At 30.1% G+C, this 14,465-nt stretch overlaps 2 protein-coding genes across 2 annotated transcripts in view; one reads left to right on the forward strand and one right to left on the reverse strand.

Annotated features, from left to right (window-relative positions):
• Positions 1–3,340: 3,340 nt before the first annotated feature.
• HELRODRAFT_160790 (hypothetical protein) lies at positions 3,341–6,784 on the reverse strand (the record flags this gene model as incomplete). The annotated part of the gene is made up of 5 exons (XM_009017721.1): positions 3,341–3,479; positions 3,766–3,917; positions 5,094–5,229; positions 5,753–5,989; positions 6,138–6,784. 5 exons carry the CDS (start codon positions 6,782–6,784, stop codon positions 3,341–3,343), a joined length of 1,311 nt encoding a protein of 436 aa, XP_009015969.1.
• Positions 6,785–7,790: 1,006 nt separating this feature from the next.
• HELRODRAFT_106217 (hypothetical protein) overlaps positions 7,791–14,465 on the forward strand; it is an 8,699-nt gene continuing 2,024 nt past the window's right edge. The window contains exons 1-18 of the mRNA XM_009017722.1: positions 7,791–7,881; positions 8,073–8,158; positions 8,465–8,593; positions 8,964–9,024; positions 9,213–9,299; positions 9,440–9,558; positions 9,747–9,866; positions 10,389–10,444; positions 10,843–10,917; positions 11,121–11,215; positions 11,461–11,537; positions 11,619–11,744; positions 12,103–12,230; positions 12,624–12,801; positions 13,303–13,389; positions 13,593–13,701; positions 13,887–13,984; positions 14,320–14,424. Of these exons, the coding sequence (XP_009015970.1) occupies positions 7,812–7,881; positions 8,073–8,158; positions 8,465–8,593; positions 8,964–9,024; positions 9,213–9,299; positions 9,440–9,558; positions 9,747–9,866; positions 10,389–10,444; positions 10,843–10,917; positions 11,121–11,215; positions 11,461–11,537; positions 11,619–11,744; positions 12,103–12,230; positions 12,624–12,801; positions 13,303–13,389; positions 13,593–13,701; positions 13,887–13,984; positions 14,320–14,424 (1,806 nt within the window). The 5' untranslated portion in view covers positions 7,791–7,811. The remainder of the gene's footprint in view (positions 7,882–8,072; positions 8,159–8,464; positions 8,594–8,963; positions 9,025–9,212; positions 9,300–9,439; positions 9,559–9,746; positions 9,867–10,388; positions 10,445–10,842; positions 10,918–11,120; positions 11,216–11,460; positions 11,538–11,618; positions 11,745–12,102; positions 12,231–12,623; positions 12,802–13,302; positions 13,390–13,592; positions 13,702–13,886; positions 13,985–14,319; positions 14,425–14,465) is intronic.

Below are 14,465 nucleotides of genomic sequence, written 5' to 3' on the forward strand. Positions count from 1 at the left end.
TTTTCCTTAAGCTTAGAGTTGGATACACTTCTAAAATATTTGTTAGAAGTTAAAAATTTGTTAAACAAATGGAAGCAACAAAAATTACCATCCAAATATAAAAAATTAATTAAATTTAATTAAATTTATATTTAATAAGTACACTTTTTTATTTTATTTTCTTATTTTTCAAGCAAGACAATTGTAGTTTTTAGAAAAAATCAATTGGCAGTTTGTTCCAAATTTATTAAATTAAAAATTAATAATAAATTAATATAATTAAATTAATTAGACATTAGATTGGATTAGATTAGATTGATTGATTTAGTTTAGCATTAGTATTATATTTAGGACAGGTCTTCTATGATGATTAGTTAATAAAACTGCTAAACTAATCAAACAATAAAAAATGTTAAACTTATTTATATCATTTTAAAACAAAAACAAAAATTCGGTTCAACCACAATTATCGAAATCAGTTAAAATAAATACATTCTTATTTATAGAAACCGTCTGGATTTGCATTTATTTTGTTTACAAGTAAAAAGTGAACGTTGATAAAATAGGTCGGGCTATTTGACTTGCTTGGATTGTTAGTTTATTGGCTTGCCAAATTGCATGGTATCTTATTGAACAAAGTAGTATCATAAAATGAATAAAAATACTTTTTTCAAAAATTTAAAAAACTCTCAATTTGTCAATTTGATTTTATTGCAATATTGATGATAATGATTGTGACCTGACTAATTAAAAAATATCAAATAAAATTTGATTAAATTTTATTAAATAGGATGGGTAATACGTTGCGAAATCGTTGGAGAAAATGACGTCATGTTAACAGTAGTTATTTTACTGCATGGTAGTTATTCAGCCGGTATAAAGATTATATTCAATTCCTATCAAATAAATTTGACCAAATATCATACTCAGGCAGAACTAAATAAAGAAATAGATAGATAGACATGTAATATACTTAGTTATAATACATTTATAATGTTGTATTTACACATTCAAATTGTACAATTGTGTTATGGTGTAGTCTCAAATTATTTTGAATTCTCTCAGAAAAATTCAAACTTTTTACTACATACTAGTTACTTTTATCAACAATTTTTAAAAAAATTCAATTTAATTTCATCGCGTTATCGATGCTGAGTTTTGTGACCTGACTGATTAAAAAGCATCAAAGTAAATTTTTAAAATAGGATGGAGAATTTGTTATATTGGGAAATTCGTATATATAAAGCGAGCAAATTTTTTATATAAAAGCGCTTATAAACTTAAACATATTGGCTCAGCTTGGCTTGCCTTGGTTTGGAATTTGAATGTTAAGTAAGGTGTGGTCTCAAACTATTTTGAATTCTCCCCGAAAATTTTGAACTGCGTGCGTACATATATAGCACTCTATATTGAATTTATATTATATTATATATATATATATATATATATATATATATTAAGTTACTAGAATTCATGGATACAAATAATTAATAAAATTATATCTTTATATAAAAAGCAATATAGCAGATTCAACCAGCCAATCATAAAGTTTCTAAGGCGTTTGTTCGATGACGTCAATTTAGTAAGGTTAGCATTGTGATTAAGACTATAATAGTTTAAAAAAAATTAAAATGAATTCTCCCCGGGTCGAAAAAATTTGCTATTGAAGTACATGTGCGGCCTACATGAACGATGCTATATGTATAAAAGTTGCCCTGGTTTTGTATAGACGCAATAACGTGTTTGTGTTCCTTTTGTTCCAGGAATCCATGGCATAAGTAGAGCCCACCAGCGATTAGTTAGTAGAGCCCACCAACGATTAGTCATAATGTTTAATGGTTTTTTGAAACTTTTATTGTCTGAAATTATGATCTAACAGATGTTCTGGAAACGTAAAATTAATTAAAAAAAGGCGAAATGATAAGGTTTAGATAAATACATAAAAAAAGGCATTTAATCTTGAAATCATTGGACAAACAAAATGTACAACCACACTTACAAACGAACGAACAAAAACTAACACACACATACAACACTCAACTTACATTCACACTTTTCAAAGTTAAAATTTGTTAAAAATACGTTTGATTGCGTTGATTTGAAGAAACATTACACACATGCGATATATTTATACTTTATACTCTATGAAAAAAGATAAATAAACAAATAAATAAATAAAAGATTTACAGACAAAAATATATGCAAACGTTAAAAATATTACTAGAAATGGGGCAAATTCAAGAAATCGAGATTTGCGATATCCGGATCAGAATCTAGGTGACCGATTCGTACGGATCCAAACTCTACTAATTCAAATCCAAGATGCATGGGTGCTTAAAATTAAATATAATTCAAACCAAGTTCTATTCTAAATTAGAACGCTAAGAACAATTAACAGATTAGCGCTTTATAATTCAACCCACACCACTTCATCACGTAATTAGAAAGTAGAGACGTTTAATTGCGCTGCAGTTACAAACGTTTGTTGAACAAGGTCAATACGCGATTCAAACACGCCCATAAGATTTCAAATTTAAAGTTTGTTCATATTCAATTAAATTATTTTTATAACTCAACTTCATTCGATAATCATGGATCCGGCTTTATCCGTAGGATTCGACAAATCCAAATCTTACCAAATCTCAAGATTTGTACCGAATCCGAATCCGGAACCGTCGCATTTCTAAACCGTATGTATAAAAAACCCTTGTAGGAATTATAAACAAAGACATATAAACAGACGATAATAAATAATCAAATATCAAATACATTGGGACCTTTTATCAACGGAGGCAAATGAACATTCATGGAACAAAAAAACATAGCTTAGCTAGCATATACAATAAGATAATGTTTTTGATTGAAGTAAGATTTAATATTAGCCGAGTAGTTGCAGGAATGGAAGAATGAAATGAAAATGATTTAAAATAAATTTACATATTATTAATGAAAAAATATTTAATTTTAGATTATGATTAATAAATGAATGAATGAATAATTGAAATGAATAATAATATATAAATAATATATATATATATATATATATATATATATGTATATATATATATGTATATATATATATATACCTGTGCGTGTGTAAAAATAAAATTATTACTACTATTATTTTTATTACTACTACTAATATTACTACTACCAATAATACTACTACTACTGCTGCTACTACTACTGCTGCTACTACTATTACACATAAAATAATAATTATATCAACCAGTTCAAAAAAAGAAAAAAATCATGTATAAAAAACAGACACAACAAAATTATACAAAAAACTGGAAAACGAAACAAAAACAAGACAGCAACAACAAAAAAATACAGAAAATACTACTAGCACTACTACTTATCACAATGAAAATGCCTGAACTTTTAAATCATCTCTGGATTTTGTTAGAGAATTAAGATCTGCAATTGTTAATCTCTTCAGCAAGATATTCCAAAGGATTGCAAAAGCCTTTGTATCACCAAGGTGCACTACGTTGTACCTATTTAGGAAAGATGAAAGAAATATGGTCTAAGATTTTTACCGTGAATGTCCATCAAATAGGTAAAAAATAAATTTAAACGTGAATTAAATTTTAAAATAATGTAGATGAATGAGTAGATTATGTATGAGCTTATGTTGATGATTTATCAGCACTATTTTGAACAAGTTTGAGAGATAGTTCATAGAATTAGGCAGAAAAATCATACGTAACCTGTATGTTATTATTTATTAATATCGTTATAGTGATAATAAAAAGTGGCCACAAAAACGAAAATAGCAATCACCTGATTGGAAGCGTGTTATTTCTGTACTCGCTAAAAGCCTGTTTGTTATCTAAAATGGTTTCATCTGAAATGCTAAGGTACTTGACGTTTGGGATCTTCATTGGCAGCAGTCCTGTTATGTAGACATCATCTATCCAGAAATATGGCGTGGTCTGTTAATTGAAGGATGGTTAAATGCTTGTAATGGAATACATGTAAGGTGTAGTTGCATGCTTAAAGATGTATGTATGTATGTATGTGTATATAGATGTATGCATGTTGTAATTTTTGTATGTATGTATGTTGTATGTGTGTGTGTGTGTGTGTGTGTGTGTGTGTGTGTGTGGTGTGTGTTGTACGTACACCTGTTTGATTAATTAGGTGCATGAGTAAAACTTTGCTATGTTAATGATCTGATAGAATTACCATTTCAAACTACTCAAAATCATGTGCAAACATGTAAAATAGAAACAGGAAAAAAAATTTTTTCTTAAACAACTGAACTTCATTAAATATGTGAAAAAGAATCCTGTACTTAAAAAAAAACAGTAGATAAAAATTTAAAGCTAATGCATTTATCTAAATTTATGTTGATGTCTTACATTAATGCTATGGTTCATTTTATTATGCTTTTCAAACTAATACAACAATTTCTTAAATTTTGTTTTTACAACTTTAACATCAACAAACACTTTTCATTCATTCATTCATTCATTCATTCATTCATTCATTCATTCATTCATTCGTTCGTTCATTCATTCGTTCATTCATTCATTCATTCATATTTTTACACATGAACAAAAATTCTTTGTAATCAGCATTAAAAATAGAAAAGTGTAATCAACTGAAGCATCTGCTGGCAGTGGATTAGACTTTGGCTTTATTTTATTTAGATTTATTTAGAAATAAAACAGACATAATCACTTAGTTTATTTATAATGTTATAACATTAAAGTCTTTACATCAAAGTTAACAGTTAAGTTAATAGCATTACAGTTAGTAACATCAGTAAATTACTGTCGATAGTTGATAAGAGCTGTACAAGCATTCTCACTATAAAATGTTTTATTTATTTTAATGGTTTTAATTGTTTATTTATCTCAGCTATATTAGCTGTTGTTGTATGCAAGGTAAACTTCTCAAATTAGGTCAATCTGAATTCAATTCATTTCAGGGCGCTATCTTTATTTTTACTCATTCATCAGAACATGTACTTGAGTTGAATATATCAAAAATTTCCTACCATACTTAAGTTTACTTTATGTAAAAATTCACCAAATAGATTAAAAATTAAGAGAACTTTAAAATAAAAAACATAGAAATAGATTAAAAAAACACAAAATAATAACTTGGATGTGTTGGACCATCTTCTGAACGAGTTCTTGAGTGAAGAAGTAGGCTATCCCACTACAGTAAGTAGGAAAACCAGTTCTGCCGGGGAGGTCGTGTTTGTCCACACACCACTTCATGCACGTCTTTTTGTCTCTTTATTTTCAGTTTTTTTTTCAATTTATTTTTTGTCACTTTCTTTATTTTATTTTACTGATTTTATTATTTATTATTATTTAAAAAAAGTTGAATCATGGATAAATTACTGATAAATTTGTGGTAATTTTTCTTATCTTTCAACTGTAGACTAGCAAAATTGTTCATTGAGTAAAGAGTAATTAATAGTCATTGATCAGTTAGCTTTTGCTAGCTGTCCAAAAAAATAACTCAGATTAAAGTTTAATATTTAATGAATAATTGATAATAAAACTTCTCCATTGCATACATTTCATCATTTTATTCATCGTCAATATTGTTATTATTTGACCAGCAACAAATATTGCTATTTCCTCCTCACCAAATCATTTTTTCTGTCATCATCATCCTCATCGTCCTCATCAGCATTATCATCATTATCATCACCATCATCATTTCTCTTACCACTATTACAAACGAAATCATCATCATCATCTTTTCCTTCATCACACATCAATTTTAAAACCTCGACCAACACCCTCACCTTAAAATGGGCATGACATTATCACCATAGACAGGGCAGAGAATTTTTAAATTATCATCACCATTATAATTTATCTTTGCAGTCGTTGTTGATTTTCCATCACTGAACCCCTGGTTGTCATCGTTGCTTCTCGATAAATTGTATATAAGGTAATGCTTCAGTTGGAAGATGTTCAAGAATGAATCGTCGTCTGCTTTCATTACAATGGGGACGTGTTTGCAGTAGAGTGATACCCACCTAGATTGTGTAGTGTTTTAAGAATTAGTATGAACATTCAAGAGTTTTAATAAGTTGAAAATAATTAAAAATTTTTTTGTAAATTTATGTAAGTTTTAAATTAATGCGAAAAATTATAAAACAAAAACTATTAATAACTAAAACAAACTTTAATGTGAAAACAGCTTTATAGGTTAAATTCTTATACGTATCCATAAAGTCCCCTTGTAAAATATCTTTGAATATCTCAAATTCAAGATTCAACTTTCTCTGCCAATGGGCATTTTGTGGCCGACCAACAGCAAAAATAATTTTTGATTTGTAATTTTTAAACAGATCAGGCTGGCCCCAAGTTTTTCTGATAATCTGCCTTAGCTCGGTATTTTTAACAGATGAGTGGACGTACATGATCCAATTAATGCTGTGATCCACTTCAACCTCCTCAGGCAATTCCATCCATCCATCATTTTCTTTTGTAGATTTGTCATCCATCTGTCTATTTGGAACTTTTGAACATAAATAGGGATTGTGCATCAGGGGTTTGATCTTCCAAAAATTTTGATTTTCTCTCTGTGGATGTTCAAATCTTCGGACGGCTTCATCCACGTCATCTATGCTGACTTTCATTTCCATTTTTATGCGTTCTAAATCATTTTCAAAACCGTTTACAGTTGCCAATAGGTCGGCAATGTCACTGTCAGACTGCTCATATTTTACGAAAATTAGTGAAGAACTTAAAATGAAAATGGCAAAACTGTACAAAATGACTATCGAACATGACGTGAGAAGTATTAATTTAATAAGATTTGTTTTCATTATTTTGACGAATTCAGATTTATTCAAATTTCAGTTTTTAATATTTACACAAATCCAAGCTTTTTTTTTTCTCACAAGTTTTGTTCCTCATTTCAAAAAATTTACTTTTAAAATGTCATCAAATCAAGGTAGGTGAGGAAAGAACTAACTTGCTACATTATTTCTTTAAAACCTTATTTTAATTTATTAAATTAAAAAATTGTAATTTTTAAATAATTATTTAATAAATTTTTAAGTTTTATATAATAATTGTTAGTTTTTAAATGTTTATTCACCAAAATAAAAAAAATTTACTTATAAAGTTTTTATCGAATTAACTTTTAATTTGTTTACATTATGAAGAGATTTAAATTTTAGAGTTCTTAAACCTTGGTCTTAAGATTTTCAGTTAGAAAGAAAAAAAATTGTAAAAAAAGAATCAAAATGGCGCTAACTGCTGAGTGGAGTTTGCTTGGAAATGTATTTTACAGGTTTATTTAATGTTTTTCAATGCAATTTTTTGGGTGTTTTTTCATTCTTTTTTCCTAGAACCCCTCTTTAAAATCCTGGAAGAAATATCATATGATCTGCTGACACTGACTGAGACCATGATCATCTGAGCATTTTATTTTTCACTTTTTCAATTTATACATTATTTTTCATGTTGGTTTTTTAGCCAAGTAGAATTTTTTGAATTGAAAATCTGTTTATTTTATATTAAAAATATTTAATTTTAAATAAATTTTAAATTATATTATTTTTTTGAATTAATTACCAGCTGTTTCTTTCTGAAACTGTTTTGTGATTGTGTTCAAATCTCATTAAGATTCAATTACTAATTTGAATTCTATCTATCTAATACTAATTGATATTGTTGTTGATGACAGAAAGACAGAACTGTATTTAATGCAATGGCCTGATGTTGTTGATTTCAGCAAGTTTGAAGTGTCTGTTCAAATCTCATTAAGATTCAATTACTAATTTGAATTCTATCTATCTAATACTAATTGATATTGTTGTTGATGACAGAAAGACAGAACTGTATTTAATGCAATGGCCTGATGTTGTTGATTTCAGCAAGTTTGAAGTGTCTGCTGCTACATTTGGAGGGCCCATTGGTTGTTCATTCATTGGTTTATTCATTAATTAGAAAATTAAAATTCTTTTTCAACAGAAAATCTTTGTATGTTTTTCATTTGAAATAAAATAGGAAATATACAAAATGAAATGTACCTTAAATTTAAACTTTAAAGTAAATTTAATCATTCATTACCAAATTAACAAGTTTTTTCTGAAACTTTTCTAATAGCCCTGTTATTGAAACCATCTACTGCTAACAACAAGCCAATCATTTTCATTTTGTCATCTTCTGGCAAGGAATTAGGACTAATTAGAGTCAGTGCTGTTGCATGTGTTTTCCAAAAATTCCTTTGAACATTTTTTAGACTATCCATCCACTATCCTATAAACGAGTCAATGAATGATTGATTGAATGATTGATTGAATGAATGAATGAGAGAATGAATGAATGAAAGATTGTATGTATGTATGTATGAATGAGAAAATGAATGAATAAATAAATGAATGATAAAATGAATGAATAAATGAATGAATGTATAAATTAATGAATTAATAGTTGAAAGAAATATTTATATGATAAAGACTAGCAACCATTTTTTTTAATGTTCTATGATTATTTAGTGGAACAGTGGAAGTCTTTTAAAGGTGGGTTGGTCGTTAAAAGAGGAACTCTTATGCATTCAAGACGACGGAAATGTTCTAATATACGATATCTTTGGTAACTTTGTGAGGAATTTCACAATGGGAAAGGTGACTGATCATTTATTGAATATTATTTCATTCATTATTACAACTGCTCTTGTAATTGTAATTATTATTATTATACGGGCTACCATTATTATATTATTAAACTTATAATTATATATAAGTACTATTGTAATTATTATACTTATCATTATAATTACCGTAATTACCAATATTAAATTATCATAACTGCCTACTATCTAGCTTATTATTATTATTGTTATTGTTATTTTCCTAAGCCACTTTTGCTTGCATCTACAGAGAGTCCACCGGATTCCTGAAGTGTTTATTATTATTATTGTTATTATTATTGTTTTTATTCATGTTATTATTATTGTTATTATTATTTTCACAATCATTATCATGATGATGGTAGGATGCAAGCAATGTGAAGGTCACAGATGCCCAGATATTCATCACTGCTTCATCATCTATCGGTGATAGATACATTCTTCTTTTTTTTTCATAATTATTTTCGATGCGTCGTTTAATCATAATAATAACAATAATGATGATGATGATGATGATAATAATAATAATAATAATAATAATAATAATAATAATATTAATGATGATCATAATGATGATGATGACGACGACGACGACGATGATAATAAAAATGTAGGTGTAGTTGTTCTAACGGCATCTTTCCGATTCTACATGGTCACTAATATTTACGACGCCAGAGTCAGGCAGCTGCCAGATTTTCCAGGTTCCTCTACCTACGTCATCATCATATTCATCATCATATATATCATCATCATCATATTCATCATCATCATCAACATATTCATCATCATCATCATATTCATCATCACATCATCATCATATTCAACCATCATCATCTGCAAGGATGCGATCTCCCACCATCATCGTGGTGCATTCTGAATCGCGCCCTGACGCCCCAAATTCTCATTGCCAGAAATTCTGACCTATATCTCTTGGATATGACTGGTTCTTGCGAGAAACAGGTCAACTTATGATAATGATGGTTAAGATGACGATGTCGATAATGGTGATGGTGACGATGTCGATAATTATGACGATAATAATGACGATGATGATGACGATGATGGTAATGATGATGAGAATGATGATGATGCTGATGCTGATGACGATGGTTGTGATGATGATTAATCCATTCTAATCTCAACAATAGCAAATCGACAGCTCGTTACATCCGGCGGCCATCTTGGAGATGTGCTTGTCCTGGGACAACAAATACTTAGCGATGTTTCTCAGTTCCGGTACTCTATGGATCGGATCGTCTGATTTGAAAGTGAATTTATTTAATTTTTCATTTATTTAATATTTTTTTAAAAAATTATATTCTTCGCTTTCGTTTTAACTTTACCGACTATCCCTGGTTATATCATTAATTTAAAATGTAGCATTAAAGATAACTATCTTTATATATCTTTGACGTGACAAAGGCAATAACATTTATAGCGATAGTGATGAAGATGGTGGTGGTACTGATAAGACTGATGACGACTAATATCATGATAGTATAGTTGATGATAAAAATGAGGACGATGTTAACGATGATAGTGAGTGATAGTTATGATAAGAAAGATGATGACGGTGATGAAGAATGACTATTGAATTGTTGCGTAAAGTTAGAGCAAGGCAAATTTAATTAAACATTAAAATGATGATGTTGATGTATGTATGTATGTATTTATGTATGTATGTGTGCTTGCATGCATGTATGCATTTATGTATGTATGTATGTATGTATGCATGCAGGCATGCATGCATGTATGTATGTATAAATAATTTTCATTCTTTCAAAACGCAGAATACCTACTGTAAATATGCCACTGATAATTATTCTAGGCCTAAACAACTGGCTTGGTTTGATTTTTCTATATTTTACTTAATATTAATTAATTAATTATAATTAGTTAATTGATTGGTTAATTAATTAATTTATTGGTTCATTCATTTATTTATTAGCCCATCGCGTAATTCATTCGTTCGTTCGTCCGTTCATTCATTCATTCAGTTATTCATTTTTATTTGTTTTTTTTTATCATTGTTGACGTCATCGTCATTTTTTCTCCAACTCATTGTAATTTGTCATCAGCGTAACATTATCGCCATCGTCATAATCAATCATATCAGGATCATACTAAACAATATCATCATTTTTTTCATCGCGATAATCATCATCATCATCATCGTCATCATCATCACAATCATCTTCACCATCATCATTATCCTGACCATTACACGATCACTACCATGATCAGGTGTGGGACTGGAGCTGTCTTGATGAACAGACCAATGTTCCTCTTGCTAGTCGGTCCGAATATGGATGACGTCAGGTTTATTAATGATGGTGATGATGATGACGACGATGATGATGACGTTGATGATGATGATGATGACGACAACGACGGCATAAATGGTGGTGATTGTGAAGATGATGACGATGAGAATGATGACGACGATGATGTATGTGATGTAGTAATTAAATTATTACTAATTATTATTAATCATAGTTTAATTAATTATTTAATTAATACAGGTATGATTATGACTCACCTGTGCACTTGATCCAGGAGAGAGATGGAGTGAGAGTGTTGAGTGTGTATTCGCATGAATTTATTCAAAAAGTTCCGAGTGAGTTTTGATTGGCTAAATAAATTTTTAATTACGTCTGTTTTTTTTTCTCCTTATTGACTTAACAATTTTGAAATTATATTTATTCTCGATTCTCATTGGCTGAATAATTTGTGAACTGTTTTTGTCTTTAATTCCTATTCACTGGTTATTTGTTTTACTGATTTTGAATAAATGAATGAACGAACGAACAAACGAACGAACGAACGAATGAATGAATGAACAATGATTCAAAACATCTACAGAAGAGTTAGAAGACGTATTCAAGATAGGGTCAGTAGAGCCAAGTGCGGTCCTGTTCGAATCTGCCAAGTTCTTCATCGTACGTGCTATTATTTTATTATATTATTATTTTATAATTAATTATTATTTTATTAAAATTTTATTATTATTATTTGCGTAGGAAGGTAAGAAGGAGGCGCATGAATATTTGAAGTTGATAGGGAATGATTTGTTGCACGCTGTACAAGGCTGCCTCGTTGCTAGTGGTTATGAATTTGATGTCAAGAATCAGAAAGCTTTGTTGAAGGTAGGTTGGTTGATTGGTTGATTGGTTGGTTAATTAGTTGGTTGGTTGGTGGGTTGATTGATTGATTGATTGATTGATTGATTGATTGATTGATTGATTGATTGATTGATTGATTGATTGATTGATTGATTGATTGATTGATTGATTGATTGATTGATTGATTGATTGATTGATTGATTGATTGATTGATTGATTGATTGATTGATTGATTGATTGATTGATTGATTGATTGATTGATTGATTGATTGATTGGTGGGTTTGTTGGTTGATTGGTTGGTAAAGTCGTAATTATTTGATTGCTTGAATAATGTCAATTTTGACGAATAATTTGAATCTTAATTGATATTTTCTTACCAAGGCATCATCATTCGGCAAATGTTTCTTGAAAGATTACGACAGCAAGCCGTTTATACAGATGTGTAGAATGTTGAGAGTTCTCAACGAGTTGAAATCCAAAGATGTCGGCATTCCATTGACGCTGCTTCAGTAAGTAAAGCTGCTGGTGGTGGGGGTGGTGGTGGGTTTGTTTGCTGGTTGGTTAATTGTTTGGCTGATTGTCTGGTTAGTTGGCTGGTTGGTAAGTTGGTTGACTGGTTGGTTGGTTGGTTGATGATTGGGATTGCTTGATTCACGATACCTTGAGACAAATTATTTGTTGACTATAAATAAAGGACAATAACTATAAAATGAAATTTCTAAGTTTGAAATCATCTTCTTCATCTTCATAAAATTCATAGCCATCTTTATCGCCATCTTCATCACTATCTTCATTCTCATCGTTGTCATTTTTCTCCTCCTAATCCTCATCATCGTCGTCATCATCATCGTCATCATCATCGTCATCATCATCATTCTCACTACCACCGTTTTGATCGCCAGATTAAACCAGCTAACAATGGAAAACGTAATAAAGAGGTTACTGTTGAGGAAGTTGTACTGGGTTGCCTATGAAATGAGTAGATACATAAAGTTGAATGACAAGAATGGCACCCACCTTGTGCTGTCTGTTTGGGCATGCGATAAGGTTGGTGGTATTGACGTTACGGGGTTTGTTTCTGTGAAACACTTACTCACTCGTTTTCATCATTCTTTAGTATCTTTATCGTATATCTTCATCATTGTACATCATCTTACGTTATCACATATCATCATCATTTTTTTTTATCATTCATGCATCACAAATCATCCTCACCATCGTCAAGTCAAGATCTGCATGGTCATCCGCCGATTTTTTCGTCAATATCATCTTCATTATTATCATCATTCCTATTATTATTATTATTATTATTATTATTATTATTATTATTGTTATTATTATTATTATTATTATTATTATCATTATTATTATTATTATTATTATTATTATTATTATTATTATTATTATTATTATTATTATTATTATTATATATCCTTACCTCTGCTCTAGATCCAGCGACTGGATGTTGATGACGACCAGCTAGCAGAAACAATAGCGCAGAAGTTTGAAAATAGACAACAACAACAACAACAACGACAACAACAACAACGACAACAACAACATCAACTGCTGCAACACCAGCAACAACATCAACAGCAACAACCGATTTCGTATAGAGATATCATTGATAAGGCTATTGCACATAACAGAATTGATCTTGCTCTTAAGGTTGTTGTTGTTGATCTGTTGTTGTTGTTGATTTGTTGTTGTTGCCATTTATATAATTTTTGTTTACGTTGTTGTTTATATTGTTGCTTGTGTTGTTGTTGTTATATGTGAATGAATACATAAATGAATGAATGAATTAATTAATTAATCAATCAATAAATCGATAAATGAGTGAATTAATTAATTAATTAATTAATAATCAGCTGATCAGCAGAGAAGTGAGAGTCTGCGAACAAGTACCGTTGCTATTGAAGTTGAACAGGGAAGCTGATGCACTGAATGCTGCCATCAAGAGCGGCGATACTGATCTCAGTTAGTTGGCCGATTGATTGATTGATTGATTGGCTAATTGGATTGATTGATTGGCTGACTGGTTGGTTAATTAGGTTGATTGACTGATTTGTTGGCTGGATGGCTGGACTATTTTTATTGTATGTATACAATTATTATACGAATGCATCCTAGTATGCTACCTACCTACATACCATTACCATCAGTATTTTTAGTTGTCTTTCAATGGAAGGATAAGTTGGCTCATGGGGAATTTTTGAGGTCCATAAGATTATTTCCTGTTGCGTTTCAACTCTACCTACAAGTTTGTTTCTTGTTAAGTTTTTTTGTTTACTCTCTCATTCACTCGTTCATTCATTTTATTCATTTATTTGTTTATTTTTTTATTCATCCATCTATCCATTCATTTATTTTTCCATTCTTTTTCTTGTTCATGCGTTCATTCATTGACGATAAAATGCTATAGCTTATCTTTCACTCATTTATTCACTCGCCCACCCACCCACCCACCCACTCACTCACTCACTCACTCACTCACTCACTCACTCACTCACTCACTCACTCACTCATTCACTCAGTCATTCATTCACACACATTTTCATTCATTCCTTCATTCACCTACTGACTGCTGGCACGTAGCACTGCAGAGAGCAGAACGTGGAGATGCTGCTGGACATTCATTACCAGGAGGACAACCACGCCGATGAGGCCGTCTGCAGGATCATGCTCAGTTATGACGATGATGTGAGTAACGACGATGATGATGATGATGGTGATGTTAAGGG

The sequence above is a fragment of the Helobdella robusta genome, assembly GCF_000326865.2.
Source record: "Helobdella robusta unplaced genomic scaffold HELROscaffold_2, whole genome shotgun sequence".
NCBI lineage: Eukaryota > Metazoa > Annelida > Clitellata > Rhynchobdellida > Glossiphoniidae > Helobdella > Helobdella robusta.